A 22,594-nucleotide genomic window follows, 5' to 3' on the forward strand; every position below is an offset into this window, starting at 1 on the left:
TGCTGTTAAAAAATTGGAAATGAATGGTTTTAGTATCACGTTTGGAAAAGCTCAAGTTTTAATTAAAAAATGAAATTGCGAATAGGAATGATCCTCAGCCATATGTTTTAAATTTTTTGCAGCATAAAGTCTTGTCAGCTGTAAAGTGAAACTGTGGCACAGCAGATTAGGGCATTTGAGTTATGGTAGCATTAAACACCTTCAGCCACAAGTTGATGGTATGGAACTGCTCACTTCAACAATGTCCACGAAACGATGCGCTATTGTGCCAAAGCAAAATAATCACAGCTGTCACATACAGTCACACTAGGAAACATGACAACAGACCCCTTGAGTTGATCCACAGTGACCTGTGGGGGGTCAGTTTCACAGAAATCGTTCGATGAAAAGAAGTATGTGCTCACATTCGTCGACGACTTAACACATTTCACAGTGGCATATGCACTGGAGTCGAAATCGGAGGGAACTCGCTATCTGAGATGATTCACATCATGACTATAGCTCAGAAGTATGAGCTCACATTCGTCGACGACGTAACACATTTCACAGTGGCGTATGCACTGGAGTGGAAATCGTAGGGAACTCTCTATCTGAGATGTTTCACACCATGGCTATAGCTCACTTCAATTTGAAAATCGCAATGGCGAGAAAGCATCTGTAAAATTAACATTTGTTTCTGATTATGTTTCTACTTAATTAAAATAGTAGTTATTACAATTTTGCACTCGAAGCACTAGTAAATTATCGATAGACATAATTGATAGTGAAATAAATGTATAATCAGCCGAATCTTACTAAGTCAGTGCCATAAGCTAAAACTTATTCATAAGGAAATACTTTCGAATATGTGTATAACTGCAGCTTATGCAGTTGAAGTCAATTGAATAAAAACATACTTCATGCATAAGGAACATGTATTTCTTCTTGTCTATTCTTATTTCGACAGGCATTTTTCTTGTTGCGGTAACCATTTTGTATGTAGTCTTACCGATTCGTACATTCTTATGTTTCATTCGATTTTCTCAGTGCTTGAATATTTTTTTAAATGTAAGTGCTTTTGCTTCAAAAGCGAATGTGTTGAAGATTTTGGCTATTTATGACTCAGATGCAGCATCAATATTGGAATTGGTTACTTCCGTGTTGGAAAACAGTTTTATTACTTTGACGTTTTATTACTACATCTATGTGGTTTTCTATACCGCTAGAGCTGTGATGGTTTATTTGACACGATAAAAAACATAGGTCTTGCATTCCATACAATTTTCTATGCTCCATATTCACAGATTTAATTGTAAGTCCAGTGAAAAAAATTTCATGTTGTTAAGTAAATATACGACGTGTTTCTGCAAAAGATCAGGTCTTCTACTGTTTGCTAGTTATTTTTTGTTCTTAAAAAAACGTGGTTCTTCATTAAATACGTAGCTTACAAGAGAATCGTAAATAAACTTTTCTGCACTGTACTGTTTCGCACTTCCCAGGATCCTTAGGAAACTAAAGAAAGCGGTATCATTTTATAGTTACTGCAGATTTTTATGGCACTACATACTACCCCAATTGTAAAAACTATATTATGGATCAATATAAACGATACTATGAACACACACATCCGATATCATATTCAGAAGCGTAGCTTGCTGGCCGCTTGGAGCGCTGCTGTCGCATAGTGTAACAAAATTGAGCACTAGTGTTGCGGCTATGTTTTAGATTATGGGAGGTGTGTTGAAACTGCAATTTAATAATTAAATCTGTGACTTACGTTAAGTAACTTCAAAGCTTTAAAAGCACTGTACTTGCCGTTTTCTCGTTGCTCAGTTGTTTTTTTTTCAGTTTGAAAAAATCAAGTAATAGTTTTAACATTTTGTGAAAGTTAGGTAAGTGCGAGAAACTGAAACTTTATGTTTCTCGGAGGAAAACTAAAAATAAAGCTGAGATTATGTGCAGATTATTACAATATAGGACCGTCAGTGTTCAGAAGTGGTTTATCTTCAGTTGTTTTCTTATGTCATATGGGTGACAGTTCGCCGCGAAGTGTTGTTTCTTGTTGATGGGTTGTCATGTAGCACATGTCACTACTTCAGATAGACCCACGTTCATTCAACTTTTGAACGTTATTGGTAATGTCTGTTGTACGATGCTTCCCTAGTTGCTAATTGTTAAACAATGTAATACGGCTTTTGTCTTTTCCATTGTAGTAATTGTTTCGCCGTGAATTTAATGAGGAAGTTACCAAGATGGGATCGTTATTGTTTTGCATGTATTAAGTTGCGCTTTCGTGAATAGGAGGAAATTTATGTGCAGGTTTACTGAAATGGTTGTCTAGCTCTATGTGACGCGTAATGACATGTTTTCTGATGAAGTCAAGTTGATGGAACGCGTTGTAGTCATGTTAAGAAATGACAAGTTGCTTGATACGAGCTGGAAAGGAAAGAAACTTTTTCAATGTCTAGTAATTATTGCTCTTGTTAAGTGTTCGCGTTTCAGTGGGAAATAGAAATGCATAAAACCTCCTAGCGAAATACTTATTACTGACCACCGAAAATATTCTTATGGTGTATCTAATGATGCTACGTCGTAGTTGCAATTAATTATATATATATATATATATATATATATATATATATATTTTACAAGTAATATTATCTAGTTGTCATCCTCATACTGGCTGAAAACTTATCTCGCCCTCCATGTCGTCCTATCTTACGAAGTTCTCTTCAATTCAGAGTAGTAGTTACGTTTACGCCTTGTATTAGCTTGATGTTGACTCGCGAGGAGAATTATTTATGATTTGTAACTATTTCTATAGGTATGGTATTGAATACCACCAGTCTATCCTAAACAGCCCATCCAGTAATCATTGGATAACATAGTTTTGAGACTTGATTAATGCGTTTACCTAATTTATAACTTATGGCATTTCTGATGTAACACCAAATATACAACAGTCTGAATAATTCATTTTTTAACGTCTCTTGTAATTTTACCAGAGCATCATCCTTTTCAGCATAATAGATATTACTGCTAGTGACAGTGATTAGCTCTGCAGCTACAGCGTAATCAAATTGTCATGAGCAGGGGAAAATTGTAAACACCTTTATAGCACTGATGGAAATGGATTGAATTTGCCAGTATGTGATTTTTTTCTTCCAGCAACTGCTGCAAAGCATAGGCTTATATGACAGTTCACTCACAACTCCACTTTTCTGGAAGTACATTTATTAGGAAACTTTACAGTATGAAACCAACACCGGTGGCACTGTAGTACACATGTAGGCTTTGATTACTTCTGTTTCTATAAGTTTGCCACAGTGAGTGTTAAACATTTGATCAGGATATGCTTGTGTGTTCTGATAGCTCACTTCTGCTGTTTTGTTTTTTTAATGTGTATATGCAGACATGAGGGGAAAGACTGAGGGAGGAGGAGTATAAATGTAGATGTAGATTGTATACTGGATGTGATAATTAAGAGCAATCTTCAAAATACTGTAAGATTGCCATTATTGTGCCATAACTAACTGATTAATTCGCCAATTATGCCCATATCTCATAACTCCTCACTTCTGAAATGCTCCATTTCTCGTGGATGAGAACCTCAGGTTGAGTGTGTTGCTCACAAGACAAAGGCTACCAGTGCTAAAATTTTGTGGCCGAGCTGCTCGTCGAAATTGAGACTGAAAAAACAAGATGGAACAGTTGGAGGTTCAATCTTTAGAAACAGTATGTACACAATGTTGCTCATCTGAATAATTGATATATGTACTTTGCTGGTCACTGTAGTGGGGTGTGTGTAGAGTACATCTACATCCATACTCTGCAAGCCACCTGACGGTGTGTGGCGGAGGGTACCCTGAGTACCTCTATCGGTTCTCCCTTCTATTCCAGTTTCGTATTCGTGGAAAGGAGGATTGTCGGTATGCTTCTGTGTGGGCTCTAATCTCTCTGCTTTTATCCTCATGGTCTCTTCGCGGGATATACGTAGGAGGGAGAAATATATACTGCTTGACTCTTCGGTGAAGGTATGTTCTTGAAACTTTAACAAAAGCCTGTACTGAGCTACTGAGCGTCTCTCCTGCAGAGTCTTCCACTGGAGTTTATCTATCATCTCCGTAACGCTTTCGCGATTACTAAATGATCCTGTAACGAAGCGCGCTGCTCTCCGTTGGATCTTCTCTATCTCTTCTATCAACCCTATCTGGTACGGATCCCACACTGATGAGCAGTATTCAAGCAGTGGGCGAACAAGTGTACTGTAACCTACTTCCTTCGTTTTTGGATTGCATTTCCTTAGGATTCTTCCAATGAATCTGTCTGGCATCTGATTTACCGACGATCAACTTTATATGATCATTCCATTTTAAATCACTCCTAATGCGTACTCCCAGATAATTATGGAATTAACTGCTTCCAGTTGCTGACCTGCTATTTTGTAGCTAAATGATAAGGGATCTTTCTTTCTGTGTATTCGCAGCACATTACACTTGTCTACATTGAGATTCAATTGCCATTCCCTGCACCATGCATCAATTTACTGCAGGTCCTCCTGCATTTCAGTACAATTTTCCTTTGTCACAACCTCTTGATACACCACAGCATCATCTGCAAAAAGCCTCAGTGAACTTCCGATGTCATCCACAAGGTCATTTATGTATATTGTGAATAGCAACGGTCCTATGACACTCCCCTGCGGCACACCTGAAGTCACTCTTACTTCGGAAGACTTCTCTCCATTGAGAAGGACATGCTGCGTTCTGTTATCTAGGAACTCTTCAATCCAATCACACAATTGGTCTGATAGTCCTTATGCTCTTACTTTGTTCATTAAACGACTGCGGGGAATGGGATCGAACGCCTTGCGGAAGTCAAGAAACACGGCATCTACCTGTGAACCCGTGTCTATGGCCCTCTGAGTCTCGTGGACTAATAGCGCAAGCTGGGTTTCACATGACCGTCTTTTTCGAAACCCATGCTGATTCCTACAGAGTAGATTTGTAGTCTCCAGAAAAGTCATTATACTCGAACATAATGTGTTCCAAAATTCTACAACTGATCGACGTTAGAGATATAGGTCTATAGTTCTGCACATCTGTTCGGCGTCCCTTCTTGAAAAGGGGGATGACCTGTGCCCTTTTCCAATCCTTTGGAACGCTACGCTCTTCTAGAGACCTACGGTACACCGCTGCAAGAAGGGGGCCAAGTTCCTTCGCATACTCTGTGTGAAATCGAACTGGTATCCCATCAGGTCCAGCGGCCTTTCCTCTTTTGAGCGATTTTAATTGTTTCTCTATCCTTCTGTCGTCTATTTCGATATCTACCATTTTGTCATCTGTGCGACAATCTAGAGAAGGAACTACAGGGCAGTCTTCCTCTGTGAAACAGCTTTGGAAAAAGACATTTAGTATTTCGGCCTTTAGTTTGTCATCCTCTGTTTCAGTACCATTTTGGTCAGAGTGCCTGGACATTTTGTTTTGATCCACCTACCGCTTTGACATAAGACCAAAATTTCTTAGGATTTTCTGCCAAGTCAGTACATAGAACATTAGTTTCGAATTCATTGAACGCCTCTCCCATAGCCCTCCTCACACTACATTTCGCTTCGCGTAATTTTTGTTTGCCTGCAAGGCTTTGGCTGTATTTATGTTTGCTGTGAAGTTCCCTTTGCTTCCGCAGCAGTTTTCTAACTTGGTTGTTGTACCACGGTGGCTCTTTTCCATCTCTTACGATCTTGCTTGGCACATACTCATCTAACGCATATTGTACGATGGTTTTGAACTTTGTCCGCTGATCCTCAACACTATCTGTACTTGAGACAAAACTTTTGTGTTGAGCCATCAGGTACTCTGTAATCTGCTTTTTGTCACTTTTGCTAAACAGATAAATCTTCCTACCTTTTTTAATATTTCTATTTACGGCCGAAATCATCGATGCAGTAACCGCTTTATGATCACTGCAGTATAATTTTCCCAATATCTGCTTTCATTCACAGATAGTACACGGGGAGAAAGATTTTCAGTTTGTCAGGATGAATTCTGAGATTTTAACATCAAAGGTCACAACCTTTTTTAAGCTAAGTGCATGTCTTAGCCATGTGGTAAAGGATATAGGTTCCTTGTGCAAGGGTTTCTCAAAGCAGGATTATGTGATGATAGTGGGTTGAGTGGGAAACAGTATTGATAGGGATCAAGGCTACAGTATTGAGTGTGACCTGGTGAAAATAGCCTCTACAACAACCCATACCAATGTTGACCTGGTGCCTGCTTTTGTGCAGCATGATCAGCCCCAGTTGAACTGCTCTGTCAGGAGGGTAAGTATGGAGTTGGATCAGCTGCGTAGGGCGGCCACTCTGCCATCCATTGGATTGGTTCCTGTCGAGGCTGTTGAGAGGGGTAATTCACAAGGGATGGCCTACACCTCAATAGGAAAGGGAAGGGTAAACTGGCAGGGTTGTTAGCGAAATCCATAAGGGGGCGGGGGGCGGGCGACACTAGTACTCATGGATGTCCCTCTTTTTTAGACTAATATCAGTGTCCAATGAGAAGTTCAGGTAGGAAGGTAGGTGCTAAAGAGGTCCAAAACTCACAAGATTCTTACAACAGTAAAGTAAATAATAATGTTACCATATTTAACCAAAATATTGGTGGATTAAAGAAAAAAGTAGATTCTCACAAAAGTAAAGTAAAAATAATGTTACCATTTTTGACCAAAATATTCCGGGATTGAAGAATAAAGTAGATGAGCTCCTGGTTTGTTTAGATGACATTGAATCTGATAATGTGATAGATATACTATGCCTGTCTGAGCATTACATTGTCTGATATGGAAAAGGTAAATATCAGTGGTTATAAACTAGCTGCACATATGAGTAGAAAGAATAAGGTGATAGGAGGAGTTGCCATATATGTCAAGTTATCACTGTGTAAAAAGCTTAGACACAAAAAAGTTTTGTCTAGAGCAATATATAGAAGCATGTGCCTGACAACTTAAACTGAAGGAGGGATCTTTTATAATTGTAATATTATATAGGTCCCCTACAGGAAACTTTCATTTATTCCTGGAAAACTTGGATGCCTTGTTGTGCTATCTGTCAGATAGAGGAAAGGAAATTATTATTTGTGGGGACTTCAGTGTTGATTCACTGAAAGAGTGTAATAGGAAGAATGACCCGGAAGTCTTGCTCGGTTCTTTCAATTTCACATCTGTCATTGATTTTCCTACTCTGGTAGTAAAGGACAGCAGCACATCGATAGATAACACTTTTATAGACCAAGATAAGTTTAAAAACATAAATGCTTGTCCTGTTGAGAATGGCCTTTCTGATCATGGTGCTCAGCTAGTTACAGTATATGACATAGCTCCATTCAGTAATTCAAAACTACCCTTCAAAGTTGTGTGTTCAATTAATGACTCAACAATTAGAAATTTCAGGGACAATCTTCAGCAGTTAGACTGGGATGAGGAGTACAAGGAACCCAATGCTAATTTAAAATATAACTTATTTCATGATACACTTGTAAGAGAATTTGAAAACTGTTTGCCCAAGAAAGTAGCTAAATCTGATTATAAGAAACCATGCAAAAAAACCTTGGCTTACTAAAGGAATAAAAATATCTTGTAACCACAAAAGGGAACTGTATCTAACAACAAGAAAGAGTAATGACCCAGAAACAGCCAAATATTATAAAAACTACTGTGCTACATTAAGAAAGGTTATTAAAAAGTCCAGAAGCATGTGCATCATGTCTGAGATTAATACCTCTGATAACAAAATCAAAACAATTTGGAATATTATTACAAGGAAGACAGGGCAGCCAAGAGTACAGCATGATGGCATTACCATCAAAGCGAATGGAAACTTGACAAACAACAAGTCGGAAGTCGAAAACATTTTGAATAATCATTTTTTAATTGTTGTAGAGAAAATAGTCTCTAAATGTTGATTAGAAAAAGCAAGGCAGTTAATGGAAGAGGCCTCGCCCACACAATTTGATACAATTGAAATTCCACCCACCTTTCCTTCTGAAATTAGGAAGATAATAAACACTAAAGAATTAAAGCTCACATGGAATTGATGGCATTTCCAGCAGGATAATAAAAGCTTGTTCCCAAGAGATAAGTGGGATTTTTAGTCACATGTAATACTCTCTGAAGCAGGATATTTTCCCAGATAGACAGAAGTATACCATTGTTAAACCACTGCATAAAAAAGGGGATACGTCTGATGTCAACAACTTCCACCCAATCTCTCTTCTGACTGCCTTATCCAAAATTCTTGAAAAAGTAATGTATTGTAGAGTAGCTCCACACCTTTGTAAAAATAAAGTTTTAACAAAATGTCAGTTTGGTTTCCAGAAGGGTTTTTCAACGGAAAATGCCATATATACTTTCACTAATGAAATATATTTATGCTCTTAGTAACTGGAAGTCACCTGTTGGGATTTTTTTGTGATCTCTCAAAGGCTTTTGATTGTGTAAATCATGGAATACTTGTAGATAAGTTCAAGTACTGTGGTATGAATGGGACAGCACTCAAATGGTTTGAATCATACCTAACTGGAAGAGTGCAGAAAGTTGAAATAAGCAGTTCACATAATATGCAAGAAACTGGTGATTTCTCATACTGGGGAACAATCAAGAATGGGGTGCCGCAGGGTTCGGTCTTGGGTCCTCTGCTGTTCTTAATATATATTAATGACTTGCCAATCTATATTCACGAAGATGCAAAGCTGGTACTTTTTGTCGATGATACAAGTATAGCTATCACACCCAACAGACAAGAATTAACTGATGAAATTGTAAACGATATTTTTCAGAAAATCATTAAGTGATTCTCTGCAAATGGGCTTTCATTAAACTTTGACAAAACACAGTATATACAGTTCCACACAGTAAATTGAATGACACCATTAATAAATATACACTTCGATCAAAAATCTGTAGCTGAGGTAGAATATTCAAGATTTCTGTGTGTATGCATTGATGAGGGGTTGAACTGGAAAAAACACACTGAAGATCTGCTGAAACGTTTGCGTTCAGCTACTTATGCTATTAGGGTCATTACAAATTTTGGCGATATAAATCTCAGTAAATTAGCGTACCACGCCTATTTTCATTCTCTGCTTTCGTATGGCATCATATTGTGGGGTAACTCATCATTGAGTAAAAGAGTGTTCATTGCACAAAAGCGTGTAATCAGAATAATTGCTGGAGCTCATCCAAGATCATCCTGCAGACACTTCTTTAAAGAGCTAGGGATTTTCACTGTAGCCTCACAGTAAATATATATTCACCTATGAAATTTGTTGTTAACAATCCGAATGAATTCAAAAGTAATAGCAGTGTACATGGCTACAACACTAGGAGAAAGGATGATCTTCACTACTCAGTGTTGTTAAATCTAACTCTGACTCGGAAGGGGATCAATTATGCTGCCACAAAAGTCTCTGGTCACACACCTAATAGCATCAAACGTCTGATAGCCATATAGCATTTAAAAGGAAATTAAAAGAATTTCTGAATGGCAACTCCTTCTACTCATTAGATGAATTTTTGGATATAGTAAGTGGGTAATACCCCCCCCCCCCCCCCTCCAAAAAAAAAATAAAATTAAATTAAAAAAATTAAAATATTAAGTGTCATGTAATATTTTGTGTAATTTAATATCTTGTATAGACACCTTTTATTAACCTGACATGTTCCACATCATTATGAAGTGTCGTATTCATGATCTATGGAACAAGTACTAACCTAATCACTGAGAGATCTGAGATCAATGTTGGGAAAAGTGTTTTTTATTGGCACATTTTGGAACATGGGCTCAAAAGTTGTACAATTAGTGTTCTCTGGGATGTTACTAAACTATTGTTTAGTGGCTCACACTGTAGTTTGGTGAGCAGACCTGTGCTGCTCTTGCACTGACTGAACACAGTTGTGACTAACTGTGCAGCTATCCTTTGAATCTATTCCTTTATCTCCTTTATTAATTCATCTTGTTAAGGATTCTGGGCAAAAGAACAGTGCTAGTTTCCCAAACACAACCTCTTTTGTGGGTGAATTTTACTTCCTCTGAATTCTATCAATAAAACAGCCTGCCATCTGTGTTCCTCACAGCTACATTTATCCGGTCATTTTATCTTAGTGTTCTGGAAAGGTAATTATAAAAACTTGAAGACTGTACATGGTTCCAGTAACTGATCACCAATCCCATAGTCTTATTAGATTGGATATTTTGTCTGTTTAAGTGCATTACATTACACCAGCTCTGGATGAACAATAAAGTCTTTAAGATACAATACAAAAATGTAATGATGTCCTGCCCACCACCTTTTTTTCATATTGCTTAATGAGTTTGTACAACATTACCCAGGATGTGACACCTGCCAGTCCAATGAAGAAGCATTCATATCAAAATTATATGATCACCTTAGGAGGAACACCACTCTGTAATCAGTGATAGGCAGACAGCTCTGTGAATCTCAATTTAGACCATGAACAGGAAACCTTGCATAATTCTATGTATCATGAGAAAAAATCCATAGGACAAGAAGTTCTTGAATTCAATGAATCATTCTACTGTAACAATAATACAAGGGAGTGAATTGGAAAGATGGGTCATTCCACATGGAGTGTCCTAGGGCTCCCAGCTCGACCATCTTCAATTTTGAAGAAATTTGTACAGGATGTACCTGAGGACCCTACATGAATGCAAAGTTTCAGGCTCACCTGTAACTTGGTTGAGGTGCTAGAGCCATTTTCGTGAAGACCACTTTTACAGAGACCAAAAAGTCGTGAAGAAATCGTCAAGTTTGGCATTCCATTGTTCCTAATGTAAAAGAGCTAGAATCTGGCTTCTGGTTATAGTGGTACAATGTTGTGTGCTCTACACACAAATGTTGCAAGTAGCATTCAGAAAGCAATGCATTTGGCATAGTCTCAGTTCAAAGTGGGCAACAAATCATGTCGCGAGAAATTTTTCCCCACAGTTTGAGGCATATGTAGTGGAGAAAGTGTGCTATGGACCTGGTCTTTTGCCAAACTACTGTCTGTCTGGGTGTTTAACATATCGCAAATTTTGGCCTGGCTTGTTTAATTACTGTGCTACCATCCTGTAAATTTGCTAAAAAACATGAATGTATCAAAATATACCCATGACATGTCCCACGTTACATTTATTAACACCATTCAACAGAGCACATTTCATTCTGTTAGAAATCTTATTGTCATTTTGGTGTCTCTTTGGGTAATGTACAAAAATGTCGCCTAAAATTTGGATTTTTGTTGATTATGTCTTCATTGTTTAAATATTCATTTTGCTGCTTATTTGGTGATTATAAACTCGTTTGTGACAGGTTCATTGCTAAATTTAACCATTTAACAGTACTAGAGCCTGCTACATAATTTCTGGGAAACTGAATGCGTATTAATTTTATTTCTTTTCTTTATTTAGGGCTTGACAATTTGATTTTAGTGTCTGAAGCATATCAAGTTGTTTGCTAAAATGAAAGAACAAGATCAAGTTAATGTATGCAGTTTTGGAAATGTTGATTCCCCATGCCATTTAATGACATACAGTGCCTTAAAAGGACTGAAAGCTGTAAGACAACTTTCCTTAGAACAACAAGAATTACTTACTAGACAGTCTGGTTTACACTGCACTGAAAATACTCAACTATGCTTCCATCATGAAGCTTTACTAGTAAAAAGATTTGAATTTTTGCAAAGATCATGCTGCAACCCATTTGGTAAGAAAAACCACATTCCACGGAAAAGCTTGCTCTCAATCAACATAGAAACAGCTGACCTACTAAAAAGGATAACCATGTCTGATATTAAACCAGACACAAAAAATGTGCCCTTCCTGTAGAAAATAATTTGATACACTGAAATATTCACAAATGGACGTAACATATCAGTCAGATGAAGATGGTGACACTAATGTTGGTCACAATTTGAATACAAGCTTAACATCTGTTGGAATATCACCATTAAAATTTCAACAAATTGGTGCAAGGGATACAAAAGGATATGCAAAGTGCAAAATACATAAAGTTGAAGGTGCAATTATTAAGAAAATTGCAGAATTTGGAGGACTTCATCCCAGTGAATTGGAGCAATGATCCACAAGCAAGCAATGCTTGACTTGTTCACATTACAATGAGCTGATCCAAGAATTGAAAGAAAAATTACATATATCAAATAATAACAAGAAAATTCAAATTTTGATCTGAGTTCCCTAAAGGTGGTCTATCAAAAAGCCTATGGAAGAATTTTGTGTTTCAGAAAGATTGGTAAGGAAGGCTAGAAAGTTAAAAGCTGAACAGGGAATATTGGCACAGCCCAAAGGTAAATGTGGGAAGAAGCTTTCGGAGGATGTGAAGGCAAGAGTCATAGAACATTTTTATGATGAAGAGTTTAGTCGGATTTGTCCAGGAAAAAGGACTATTACTGTTCGGATAGATGGAGAAGAGGTTAAAAAACAGAAATACTTATTTTACTGAGCAACTTAAATATTTTTTATGTACTGCAATAAAAATGGACTGGAAATTGGATTTTCCAAATTTTGTGGATTAAGGCCAAAGTGGTGTGTGACTGTAGGCACAGCTGGTTCACATTCAGTTTGTGTCTGCACAATACATCACAATGTGAAACTAATGTTGCCACATAGCCCTATAAAAGGAGATTACAAAGTCCGTTTGTCATTTAATACAAAGGTAATGAAGACCTAAAGAGTGTCAGCTACTGCATAATCAGTGATTGCCACCGACAGGACGCAGTGCATGTGTTTTTCACATGTTGTTGTTGTGGTCTTCAGTCCTGAGACTGGTTTGAGCAGCTGTCCATTCTACCCTATCCTATGCAAGCTTCATCACCCAGTACTTACTGCAACCCACATCCTTCTGAATCTGCTTAGTGTATTCATCTCTTGGTCTCCCTCTACGATTTTTACCGTCCACGCTGCCCTCCAATGCTAAATTTGTGATCCCTTGATGCCTCGGAACATGTCCTACTAACCGGTCCCTTCTTTTCGTCAAGTTGTGCCACGAACTCCTCTTCTCCCCAATTCTATTCAATACTTCATCATTAGTTATGTAATCTACCCATCTAATCTTCAGCATTCTTCTGTAGCACCACATTTCGAAAGCTTCTATTCTCTTCTTGTCCAAACTATTTATTGTCCACGTTTCACTTCCATACAGTGCTACACTCCATACAAATACTTTCAGAAACGACTTCCTGACACTTAAATCAATACTCGATGTTAACAAATTTCTCTTCTTCAGAAACGCTTTCTTTGCCATTGCCAGTCTACATTTTATATTCTCTCTACTTCGACCATCATCAGTTATTTTGCTCCCTAAATAGCAAAACTCCTTTACCACTTTGTGTCTCATTTCCTAATCTAATTCTCTCAGCATCACCCGATTTAATTTGACTACATTCCGTTATCCTCGTTTTGCTTTTGTTGATGATCATCTTATATCCTCCTTTCAAGACACTGTCCATTCCGTTCAACTGCTCTTCCAAGTCCTTTGCTGTCTCTGACAGAATTACAATGTCATTGGCGAACCTCAAAGTTTTTACTTCTTCTCCATGAATTTTAATACCTACTCCGAATTTTTCTTTTGTTTCCTTTACTGCTTGCTCAATATACAGATTGAATAACATCAGGGAGAGGCTACAACCCTGTGTCATTCCCTTCCCAACCACTGCCTACCTTTCATGCCCCTCGACTCTTATAACTGTCATCTGGTTTCTGTACAAATTGTAAATAGCCTTTCGCCTCCTGTATTTTACCCCTGCCACCTTCAGAATTTGAAAGAGAGTATTCCAGTCAACATTGTCAAAAGCTTTCTCTAAGTCTACAAATGCTAGAAACGTAGGTTTGCTTTTCCTTAATCTTTCTTCTGAGATAAGTCGTAAGGTCTGTATTGCCTCACGTACCCCCTGCGGGTCCGGGGTAAGAATAGGCCCGAGGTATTCCTGCCTGTCGTAAGAGGCGACTAAAAGAAGTTTCAACCGTTTCGGCCTTCCATGTGATGGTCCCCCTTGGGGTTTGACCTCCATTTTTCAAAATTCTACAGAAGTACGAGCCTTTTGGGGAAGGACACCTTACGTGGTGTACCACTGGTCCTAAGTGCACTAAGACCTTGGCACTCAGCATTGTACCGGCGTTGTAACCATGCCTGCTATTCCTCAAATTGGGCCTAAACGCCTGATGGGTTGTACAAGTTACGCCCATAGTGCGTCCCCATCTGCACCAGCGATCATGATGGACTTTCCATGGCACCAGAAATCCAGCACGGTAGCCAGCCCGTTGTGGTGGGGTCGTCATGTACCCTCTAGGTTGTAGCCCCCTGACAACACAGGGATCGTACTGCCGATACCTGAGCTGCACCCTCCCCACGTCGGCCAAGGAGTAGATGCCCGTCTCCTTGGGGCATCAGGACTCCCGGCAACGGTCATCCTTCCAGGTGGTCCTTGCTGAGGCTGGGTGGCGCCCGTGGGGAGAGCCCCTGGTCGGAGTGGGTGGTATTGGGGCGGACGTTTCGCAGATGAAACGTCAACACGTATCAGGTCGCTCTGCGGCCGAGTATTTCAAAAGAAAAGGTACCGTTTCTAGTTCTGGTTCTCCTGCCCTTTCCCCCTTGGCCACTCCCTGGGAGGAGGGACAGGCCCGCCGGCTTGGGGCGAAGTACTTCCCCCGCTACTTGGTCTGTTCTCGAACCGATGGGGGGGACCTCCGCCACCTCCAAGCCCATGTTCTTTGTTCAGCACATTGAGGACATCTTCGGGGAAATTGAGGCTCTCAGCAAGATGCGTTCAGGGTCCGTTCTTATCAAGACCACCTCTGCCACACAGTCGGCAGCGCTCCAGGCGTGCGACCGCCTAGGGGACATCCCAGTCTCCATTGTCCCGCATCTGGCACTAAATCGGACACAGGGGGTTATTTTTCATCGTGACCTCCTGCTACAATCTGATGAGGAGCTCAGGGCCAACCTGGAGCGCCGCGGCGTGCATTTCGTCCGGCGAGTCCAGCGCGGCCCCAAAGACTGTCGCATCGACACCGGGGCCTTTATCCTCGCCTTCGAGGGGGACGTTCTCCCGGAGAAGGTAAAGGTGATGTGCTACCGGTGCGACGTGCGACCTTACGTCCCGCCTCCTATGCGCTGTTTTCGGTGTCTGCGCTTTGGGCACATGTCGTCACGGTGTGAGGCTGAGCCCCTTTGTGGCGATTGCGGATGTCCTCTTCGTGAGGAACATACATGCACCCCACCACCTCGGTGCATTAATTGCCCTGGCCTCCACTCGCCTAGATCCTCAGACTGCCCCGCATATCAGAAGGAGAAGAAGATACAGGAACTCAAAACTTTGGATCGGCTCTCTTATTCTGAGGCCAGGAAGAAGTATGACTGCCTCCATCCCGTGCCGTTGACCACTTCGTTTGCCTCAGTTGTGTCCACTCCTTCCGCGGTATCCTCACCGCTATCCTGTCCCCCCTCCGCCTCCTCCGCCCATCAGGGGGCTCTGCCTCCGCCTCCCAAATCCCTCCCTTCCAAATCCTCCTCCCCCGTGGCCCCCGCCCCCTCTGCCCCAGGGGCCACCCTTCCTCCTCCTCCTCCTCTCCCCCCGCCACCTCAGAAGCGATCCTCTTCTCAGGCGTCCATCGGGGAAACGTTCCGGACCCCAGCTTCCGAGGTCCGGCGTTCCAAAACGGACCCCGCGCGTGAGGACCTTCTTCGGGTCCAGCCCACCATGCCTGTGCCTCCTCGGCCTTTCAAGAAGGCCTCAAAGAAGAAGTCTCTATCCCCCTCTCCACCCCGGCGCGTTTCGTCTGACGCTCCATCCGTGAGTTGCTGCTCCCGGCCGTCCTCAGTTTCGCCGGGACGCTCTGCTGCCAGGCGCTCAGCTGGCCTCTTGTCGGCAAATGATGCTGCCCCTCCTACACAACCAGGGACAGCGGCCGCAGCTGGCAACGAGTCGATGGAACCGGATCCGCCTCCCGTCGGTTGTAGCGTTGTTCCGTCGCAACCTGGCCCTCCGCGGCCGTCGAGGTGGCCAGCTCTTCCCCGTCTCGTTCCCCCAACTTTTTGACTAGCGATGGCGTTGTTTCATTGGAACATAAGAGGTATTTGATCTAATCGGGAGGAATTACAACTGCTCCTCCGCCTGCACTGTCCACTCGTCCTTGGTCTCCAGGAAACCAAGTTGCGCCCGACTGACCGTATTGCCTTTACCCACTATACCTCGGAGCGGTAGGACCTCACCCCTGTTCACGGTATCCCAGCTCGTGGGGTCATGTTGCTCGTTCGGGACGATGTCTATTACCATCCCATCCCATTGACCACCCCACTCCAAGCAATAGCTGTCCGCATTACTCTTTCTGCTTTTACTTTTTCAGTTTGTACCATCTACACTCCACCGTCATCTGCTGTTAGTTGGGCTGACATGATGCACCTGATCGTTCAGCTTCCCCCGCCGTTTTTATTGTTTGGCGACTTCAATGCCCATCATCCCCTTTGGGGCTCTCCTGCATCCTGTCAAAGAGGCTCACTCTTGGCAGATGTCTTAAACCATCTCCATCTTGTCTGCCTCAATACCGGCGCCCCGACTTTCCTCTCGGACTCTACTCATACCTACTCCCACTTGGACCTCTCGATCTGTTCTACCACTCTTGCCCGTCGGTTCGAGTGGTATGTCCTTTCTGACACCTATTCGAGCGACCACTTCCCCTGTGTCGTTCGTCTCCTGCACCACACCCCATCCCCACGTCCTTCGAGCTGGAACATACCGAAAGCTGACTGGGGACTTTACTCCTCCCTGGCGACCTTTCCGGACCACGATTTTCCCAGTTGTGACAGTCAGGTCGAATACCTCACGGCTGTTATCATCAATGCTGCCGAACGTTCCATTCCTCGTACTACCTCTTCTTCCGTCCCCTGGTGGAACGAGGCTTGTAGGGACGCTATCCGTGCTCGACGACGTGCTTTACTCACCTTTCGCCGCCATCCTACGTTGGCGAATTGTATTGAATACAAAAGACTCCGAGCGCAATGCCGTAGAGTCATCAAAGAACGCAAGAAAGCTTGTTGGGCCTCTTTCACCAGCTCCTTTAACAGTTTTACTCCGTCTTCCGTCGTTTGAGGTGGCCTGCGCCGGCTGTCGGGCATTAAGGCACACTCCTCGGTATCTGGCCTGACCTCAGGTAATGAGGTCCTTGTTGATCCTATGGCTGTCTCCAACGCCTTTGGCCGCTTTTTCGCGGAGGTTTCAAGCTCCGCCCATTACTACCCTGCCTTCCTTCCCAGGAAAGAGGCAGAAGAGGCTCGGCGACCTTCCTTCCACTCGCTGAATCTGGAAACTTACAATGCCCCCTTTACTATGCGGGAACTCGAACGTGCGCTTGCACTGTCCCTGTCCTCTGCTCCGGGGCCAGATGCCATTCACGTTCAGATGCTGGCACACCTTTCTCCGGCGGGCAAAAGCTTCCTTCTTCATACCTACAATCGCGCCTGGACCGAAGGTCAGGTCCCCATGTGTTGGCGTGATGCCGTCGTTGTTCCTATACCCAAACCCGGGAAGGATAGACACCTTCCTTCTAGTTACCGCCCCATTTCTCTTACAAGCTGTGTCTGTAAGGTGATGGAGCGCATGGTTAATGCTCGGTTAGTCTGGATTCTTGAATCTCGACGGCTACTTACTAATGTCCAATGCGGCTTTCGTCGCCGCCGCTCCGCTGTTGACCACCTTGTGACCTTGTCGACATTCATCATGAACAACTTTTTGCGAAGGCGCCAAACGGTAGCCGTGTTCTTAGACTTGGAGAAGGCTTATGATACCTGTTGGAGAGGAGGTATCCTCCACACTATGCACGGGAGGGGCCTACGCGGTCGCCTGCCCTTTTTATTGATTCCTTTTTAACGGATCGAAAGTTTAGGGTACGTGTGGGTTCCGTATTGTCCGACGTCTTCCTCCAGGAGAACGGAGTGCATCAGGGCTCCGTCTTGAGCGTAGCCCTTTTTGCCATCGCAATCAATCCAATTATGGATTGCATTCCACCTAATGTCTCAGGCTCTCTCTTTGTCGATGACTTCGCGATCTACTGCAGTGCCCAGAGCACATGCCTCCTGGAGCGCTGCCTTCAGCGTTGTCTAGACAGCCTCTACTCATGGAGCGTGGCAAATGGCTTCCGGTTCTCTGAAGAGAAGACGGTTTGTATCAACTTTTGGCGATATAAAGCGTTCCTTCCGCCATCCTTACATCTCAGTCCCGTTGTTCTCCCATTCATGGAAACAACTAAGTTTCTAGGGCTCACGTTGGACAGGAAACTGTGTTGGTCTCCACATCTCTCTTATTTGGCGGCCCGTTGTACACGTTCCCTTAATGTCCTCAGAGTTCTTAGCGGTTCATCTTGGGGAGCGGATCGCACTGTCCTGCTTCGCTTGTATTGGTCCATAGTCCGATCGAAGCTGGATTATGGGAGCTTCGTCTACTCGTCCGCTCGGCCATCCCTCTTAAGCCGGCTCAACTCCATCCACCATCGGGGCATACGTCTTGCGACTGGAGCCTTCTACACTAGTTCTGTCGAGAGTCTTTATGCTGAAGCTGCCGAGTTACCATTGACCTACCGGCGCGACGTACTGCTGTGTCGGTATGCCTGCCGGTTGTTGTCTATGCCCGACCACCCCGCTTACCAGTCCTTCTTCGCCGATTCTCTCGACCGTCAGTACGGGTTGTATGTCTCTGCCCTGCTGCCCCCCGGAGTCCGCTTCCGTCGCCTGCTTCGACAATTGGATTTTGCCCTCCCTACCACCTTCAGAGAGGGTGGGAGCCCGACACCACCTTGGCTCCAGGCTCCGGTTCATATTTATCTTGACCTCATCTCACTCCCGAAGGAGGGTACTCCGGCTGCAGTGTATTGCTCACGGTTCGTCGAACTTCGTGCTCGACTTGCCAGTCACACCTTTATTTACACCGATGGCTCCAAAACTGACGATGGTGTCGGCTGTGCCTTTGTCGTCGGGGCCGCCACCTTTAAATACCGGCTCCTCGACCAATGTTCGAGCTTTACGGCCGAGCTTTTTGCTCTCCATCAGGCCGTTCAGTATGCCCGCCGCCACCGCCATTCATCGTACGTACTCTGCTCTGATTCACTCAGTGCTCTTCAGAGCCTTGGAGCTCCCTATCCGGTCCATCCCTTGATTCAACGGATACAGCAGTCCCTCCATTCTTTCGCTGATAATGGTTCTCCTGTCGGCTTTCTGTGGGTTCCCGGACATGTAGGAGTGCCTGGGAATTAGGCTGCGGATGCTGCAGCCAAGGCTGCAGTCCTCCTGCCTCGGCCAGCCTCCCATTGTGTCCCGTCATCTGACGTTCGTGGGGATGTGTGTAAGAGGCTTGTGTCGTTGTGGTGGGATGCTTGGTCATCCCTCCAAGGAAACAAGCTCCGGGCAGTCAAACCGCTCCCAACTGGTTGGACAACCTCCTCCCGACCATCTCGGCGAGAGGAGGTCCTTCTGACCAGGTTGCGGATTGGGCATTGCCGGTTTAGCCACCGCTACCTGCTCTCCGGTGACCCAGCCCCGCAGTGCCCTTGTGGTCAGGCATTAACAGTGTGCCATGTTTTATTGTCGTGTCCCCGTTTTAGTCAATTTCGTGTTGTCCTGTCCCTGCCATCTACTTTACCAGATGTTTTAGCTGATGACGCTCGAGCAGCTGCTCATATTCTGCGTTTTATAACTTTAACTGGCTTGTCCAAAGACATTTAACCTTTTTACTTATTTTATCTGCATCCTTGTAAGATCCTTCTGGTGTCCCCCCCTTCCCCTTGAGTTATACTAGATTCCATGTGCTCTAACAACAGTGACTGGGCGCTAATGACCTCAGCAGTTGAGCGCCCTTAAACCCCACAAAAAAAAAAAAAAAAAATTGCCTCACGTGTTCCAACATTTCTACGGAATTCAAACTGATCTTCCCCAAGGTCGGCTTCTACCAGTTTTTCCATTCGTCTGTAAAGAATTCACGTTAGTATTTTGCAGCTGTGACTTATTAAACGGATAGTTCGGCAATTTTCACATCTGTCAACACCTGCTTTGTTTGGAATTGGAATTATTATATTCTTCTTGAAGTCTGAGGGTATTTTGCCTGTCTCATACATCTTGCTCACCAGATGGTAGAGTTTTGTCAGCACTGGCTCTCCCAAGGCCGTCAGTAGTTCTAATGGAATGTTGTCTACTCCCGGGGCCTTATTTGACTCAGGTCTTTCAGTGCTCTGTCAAACTCTTCACGCCGTATCGTATCTCCCATTTCATCTTTATCTACATCCTCTTCCATTTCCATAATATTGTCCTCAAGTACATCGCCCTTGTATAGACCCTCTATATACTCCTTCCACCTTTCTACTTTCCCATCTTTACTTAGAACTGGGTTTCCATTTGAGCTCTTGATATTCATACAAGTGGTTCTCTTTTCTCCAAAGGTCTCTTTAATTTTCCTGTAGGCAGTATCTATGTTACCCCTAGTGAGATAAGCCTCTCCATCCTTACATTTGTCCTCTAGCCATCCCTGCTTAGCCATTTTGCACTTCCTGTCGATCTCATTTTTGAGACGTTTGTATTCCTTTTTGCCTGCTTCATTTACTGCATTTTTATATTTTCTCCTTTCATCAATTAATTTCAGTATCTCTTCTGTTATCCAAGGATTTATTCCAGCCCTCGTCTTTTTATCTATTTGATCCTCTGCTTCCTTCACTATTTCATTCCTCAGAGCTACCCATTCTTCTTCTACTGTATTTATTTCCCCCATTCCTGTCAGTTGTTCCCTTATGCTCTCCCTGAAACCCTGTACAACCTCTGGTTCTTTCAGTTTATCCAGGTCCCATCTCCTTAAATTCCCACCTTTTTGCAGTTTCCTCAGTTTTAATCTACAGTTCATAACCAATAGATTGTGGTCAGAGTCCACATCTGCCCCTGGAAATGTATTACAATTTAAAACCTGGTTCCTAAATCTCTGTCTTACCATTATATAATCTATCTGATACCTTCTAGTATCTCCAGGATTCTTCCATGTATACAACCTTCTTTCATGATTCTTGAACCAAGTGTTAGCTATTATTAAGTTATGCTCTGTGCAGAACTCTACCAGGCGGCTTCCTCTTTCATTTCTTAGCCCCAATCCATATTCACCTACTATGTTTCCTTCTCTCCCTTTTCCTTCTCTCGAATTCCAATCATCCATGACTATTAAATTTTCGTCTCCCTTCACTACCTTAATAATTTCTTTTCTCTCATCATACATTTCTTCAATTTCTTCATCTGCAGAGCTAGTTGGCATATAAGCTTCTACTTCTGTAGTAGGTGTGGGCTTCGTGTCTATCTTGGCCACAATAATGCGTTCACTATGCTGTTTGTAGTAGCTTACCCGCAAACCTATTTTTTTATTCATTATTAAACCTACTCCTGCATTACCCCTATTTGATTTTGTGTTTATAACCCTGTATTCACCTGACCAAAAGTCTTCCTGCCACCGAACTTCGCTAATTCCCACTATATCTAACTTTAACCTATCCATTTCCCTTTTTAAATTTTCTAATCTACATGCCCGGTTAAGGGATCTGACGTTCCACGCTCCGATCTGTAGAATGCCAGTTTTCTTTTTCCTGATAACGACGTCCTCTTGAGTAGTCCCTGCCCGGAGATCCGAATAGGGGACTATTTTACCTCCGGAATATTTTACCCAAGAGGACGCCATCATCATTTATCCATACAGTAAAGCTGCATGCCCTCGGGAAAAATTACGGCCGTAGTTTCCCCTTGCTTTCAGCCGTTCGCAGTACCAGCACAGCATGGCCGTTTTGGTTAATGTTTCAAGGCCAGATCAGTCAATCATCCAGACTGTTGCCCCTGCAACTACTGAAAAGGCTGCTGCCCATCTTCAGGAACCACACGTTTGTCTGGCCTCTCAACAGATACCCCTCCGTTGTGGCTGCACCTACGGTACGGCCATCTGTATCGCTGAGGCACGCAAGCCTCCCCACAAACGGCAAGGTCCATGGTTCATGGGAACCACGTACTTGATCAAATCCCTTAAGTGCATTTTTAAAGAAATTAAGCATATTCATTATTTTAGCGATGGTTCTGCAGCACAGTACAAAAATTTTAATAGCTTTCTAAATCTTTGCCATCATCAAAAAGATTTTGGCATTGCTGCACAATGGAATTTTTTCGGAATAAGCCATGGGAAATCACCATGTGATGGAATTGGCGGCACAGTTAAACGTTTAGCAGCAAGAGCTAGCCTTCAATGTCCAGTTGACAGCCAAATCTTAACACCAACTGATCTGTTTGAATATTGCAAAAAAAATGTTCATGGCACTGAATTTATTTATATTAAAAAAGAAATTATTGAAGATGCAAAAATTGATCAAGAGAAACGTTTTGAGGATGGATGTTCAGTGTCTGATACAAGAGACCATCAACATTTTGTGCCAATAGATGAGAAGCAACTTAAGAATCACATAGTATCAAATGATACATTGTCCTTTATAGCAAATGTTAACCGACATGCTTAAGTTGCTACTAAACATGTTGCCATTAATGAACTACAG

At 42.8% G+C, this 22,594-nt stretch overlaps 1 protein-coding gene across 3 annotated transcripts in view; it reads left to right on the plus strand.

The window, feature by feature from the left end:
• Nucleotides 1-1,665: 1,665 nt before the first annotated feature.
• The window catches only part of LOC126416413 (speckle-type POZ protein-like), a 59,700-nt gene continuing 38,771 nt past the window's right edge, over nt 1,666-22,594 (plus strand). The window contains exon 1 of one of the 3 annotated variants that reach the window (XM_050084130.1): nt 1,666-1,714. In XM_050084130.1, coding sequence (XP_049940087.1) covers nt 1,708-1,714 — 7 coding nt within the window. In that variant the 5' untranslated portion in view covers nt 1,666-1,707. Of the gene's footprint in view, nt 1,715-1,816; nt 1,872-2,007; nt 2,115-22,594 lie in introns of those variants that run through there. The other 2 variants (XM_050084131.1, XM_050084129.1) reach the window with 2 other exon arrangements.

Source organism: Schistocerca serialis, chromosome 8, assembly GCF_023864345.2.
Source record: "Schistocerca serialis cubense isolate TAMUIC-IGC-003099 chromosome 8, iqSchSeri2.2, whole genome shotgun sequence".
NCBI lineage: Eukaryota > Metazoa > Arthropoda > Insecta > Orthoptera > Acrididae > Schistocerca > Schistocerca serialis.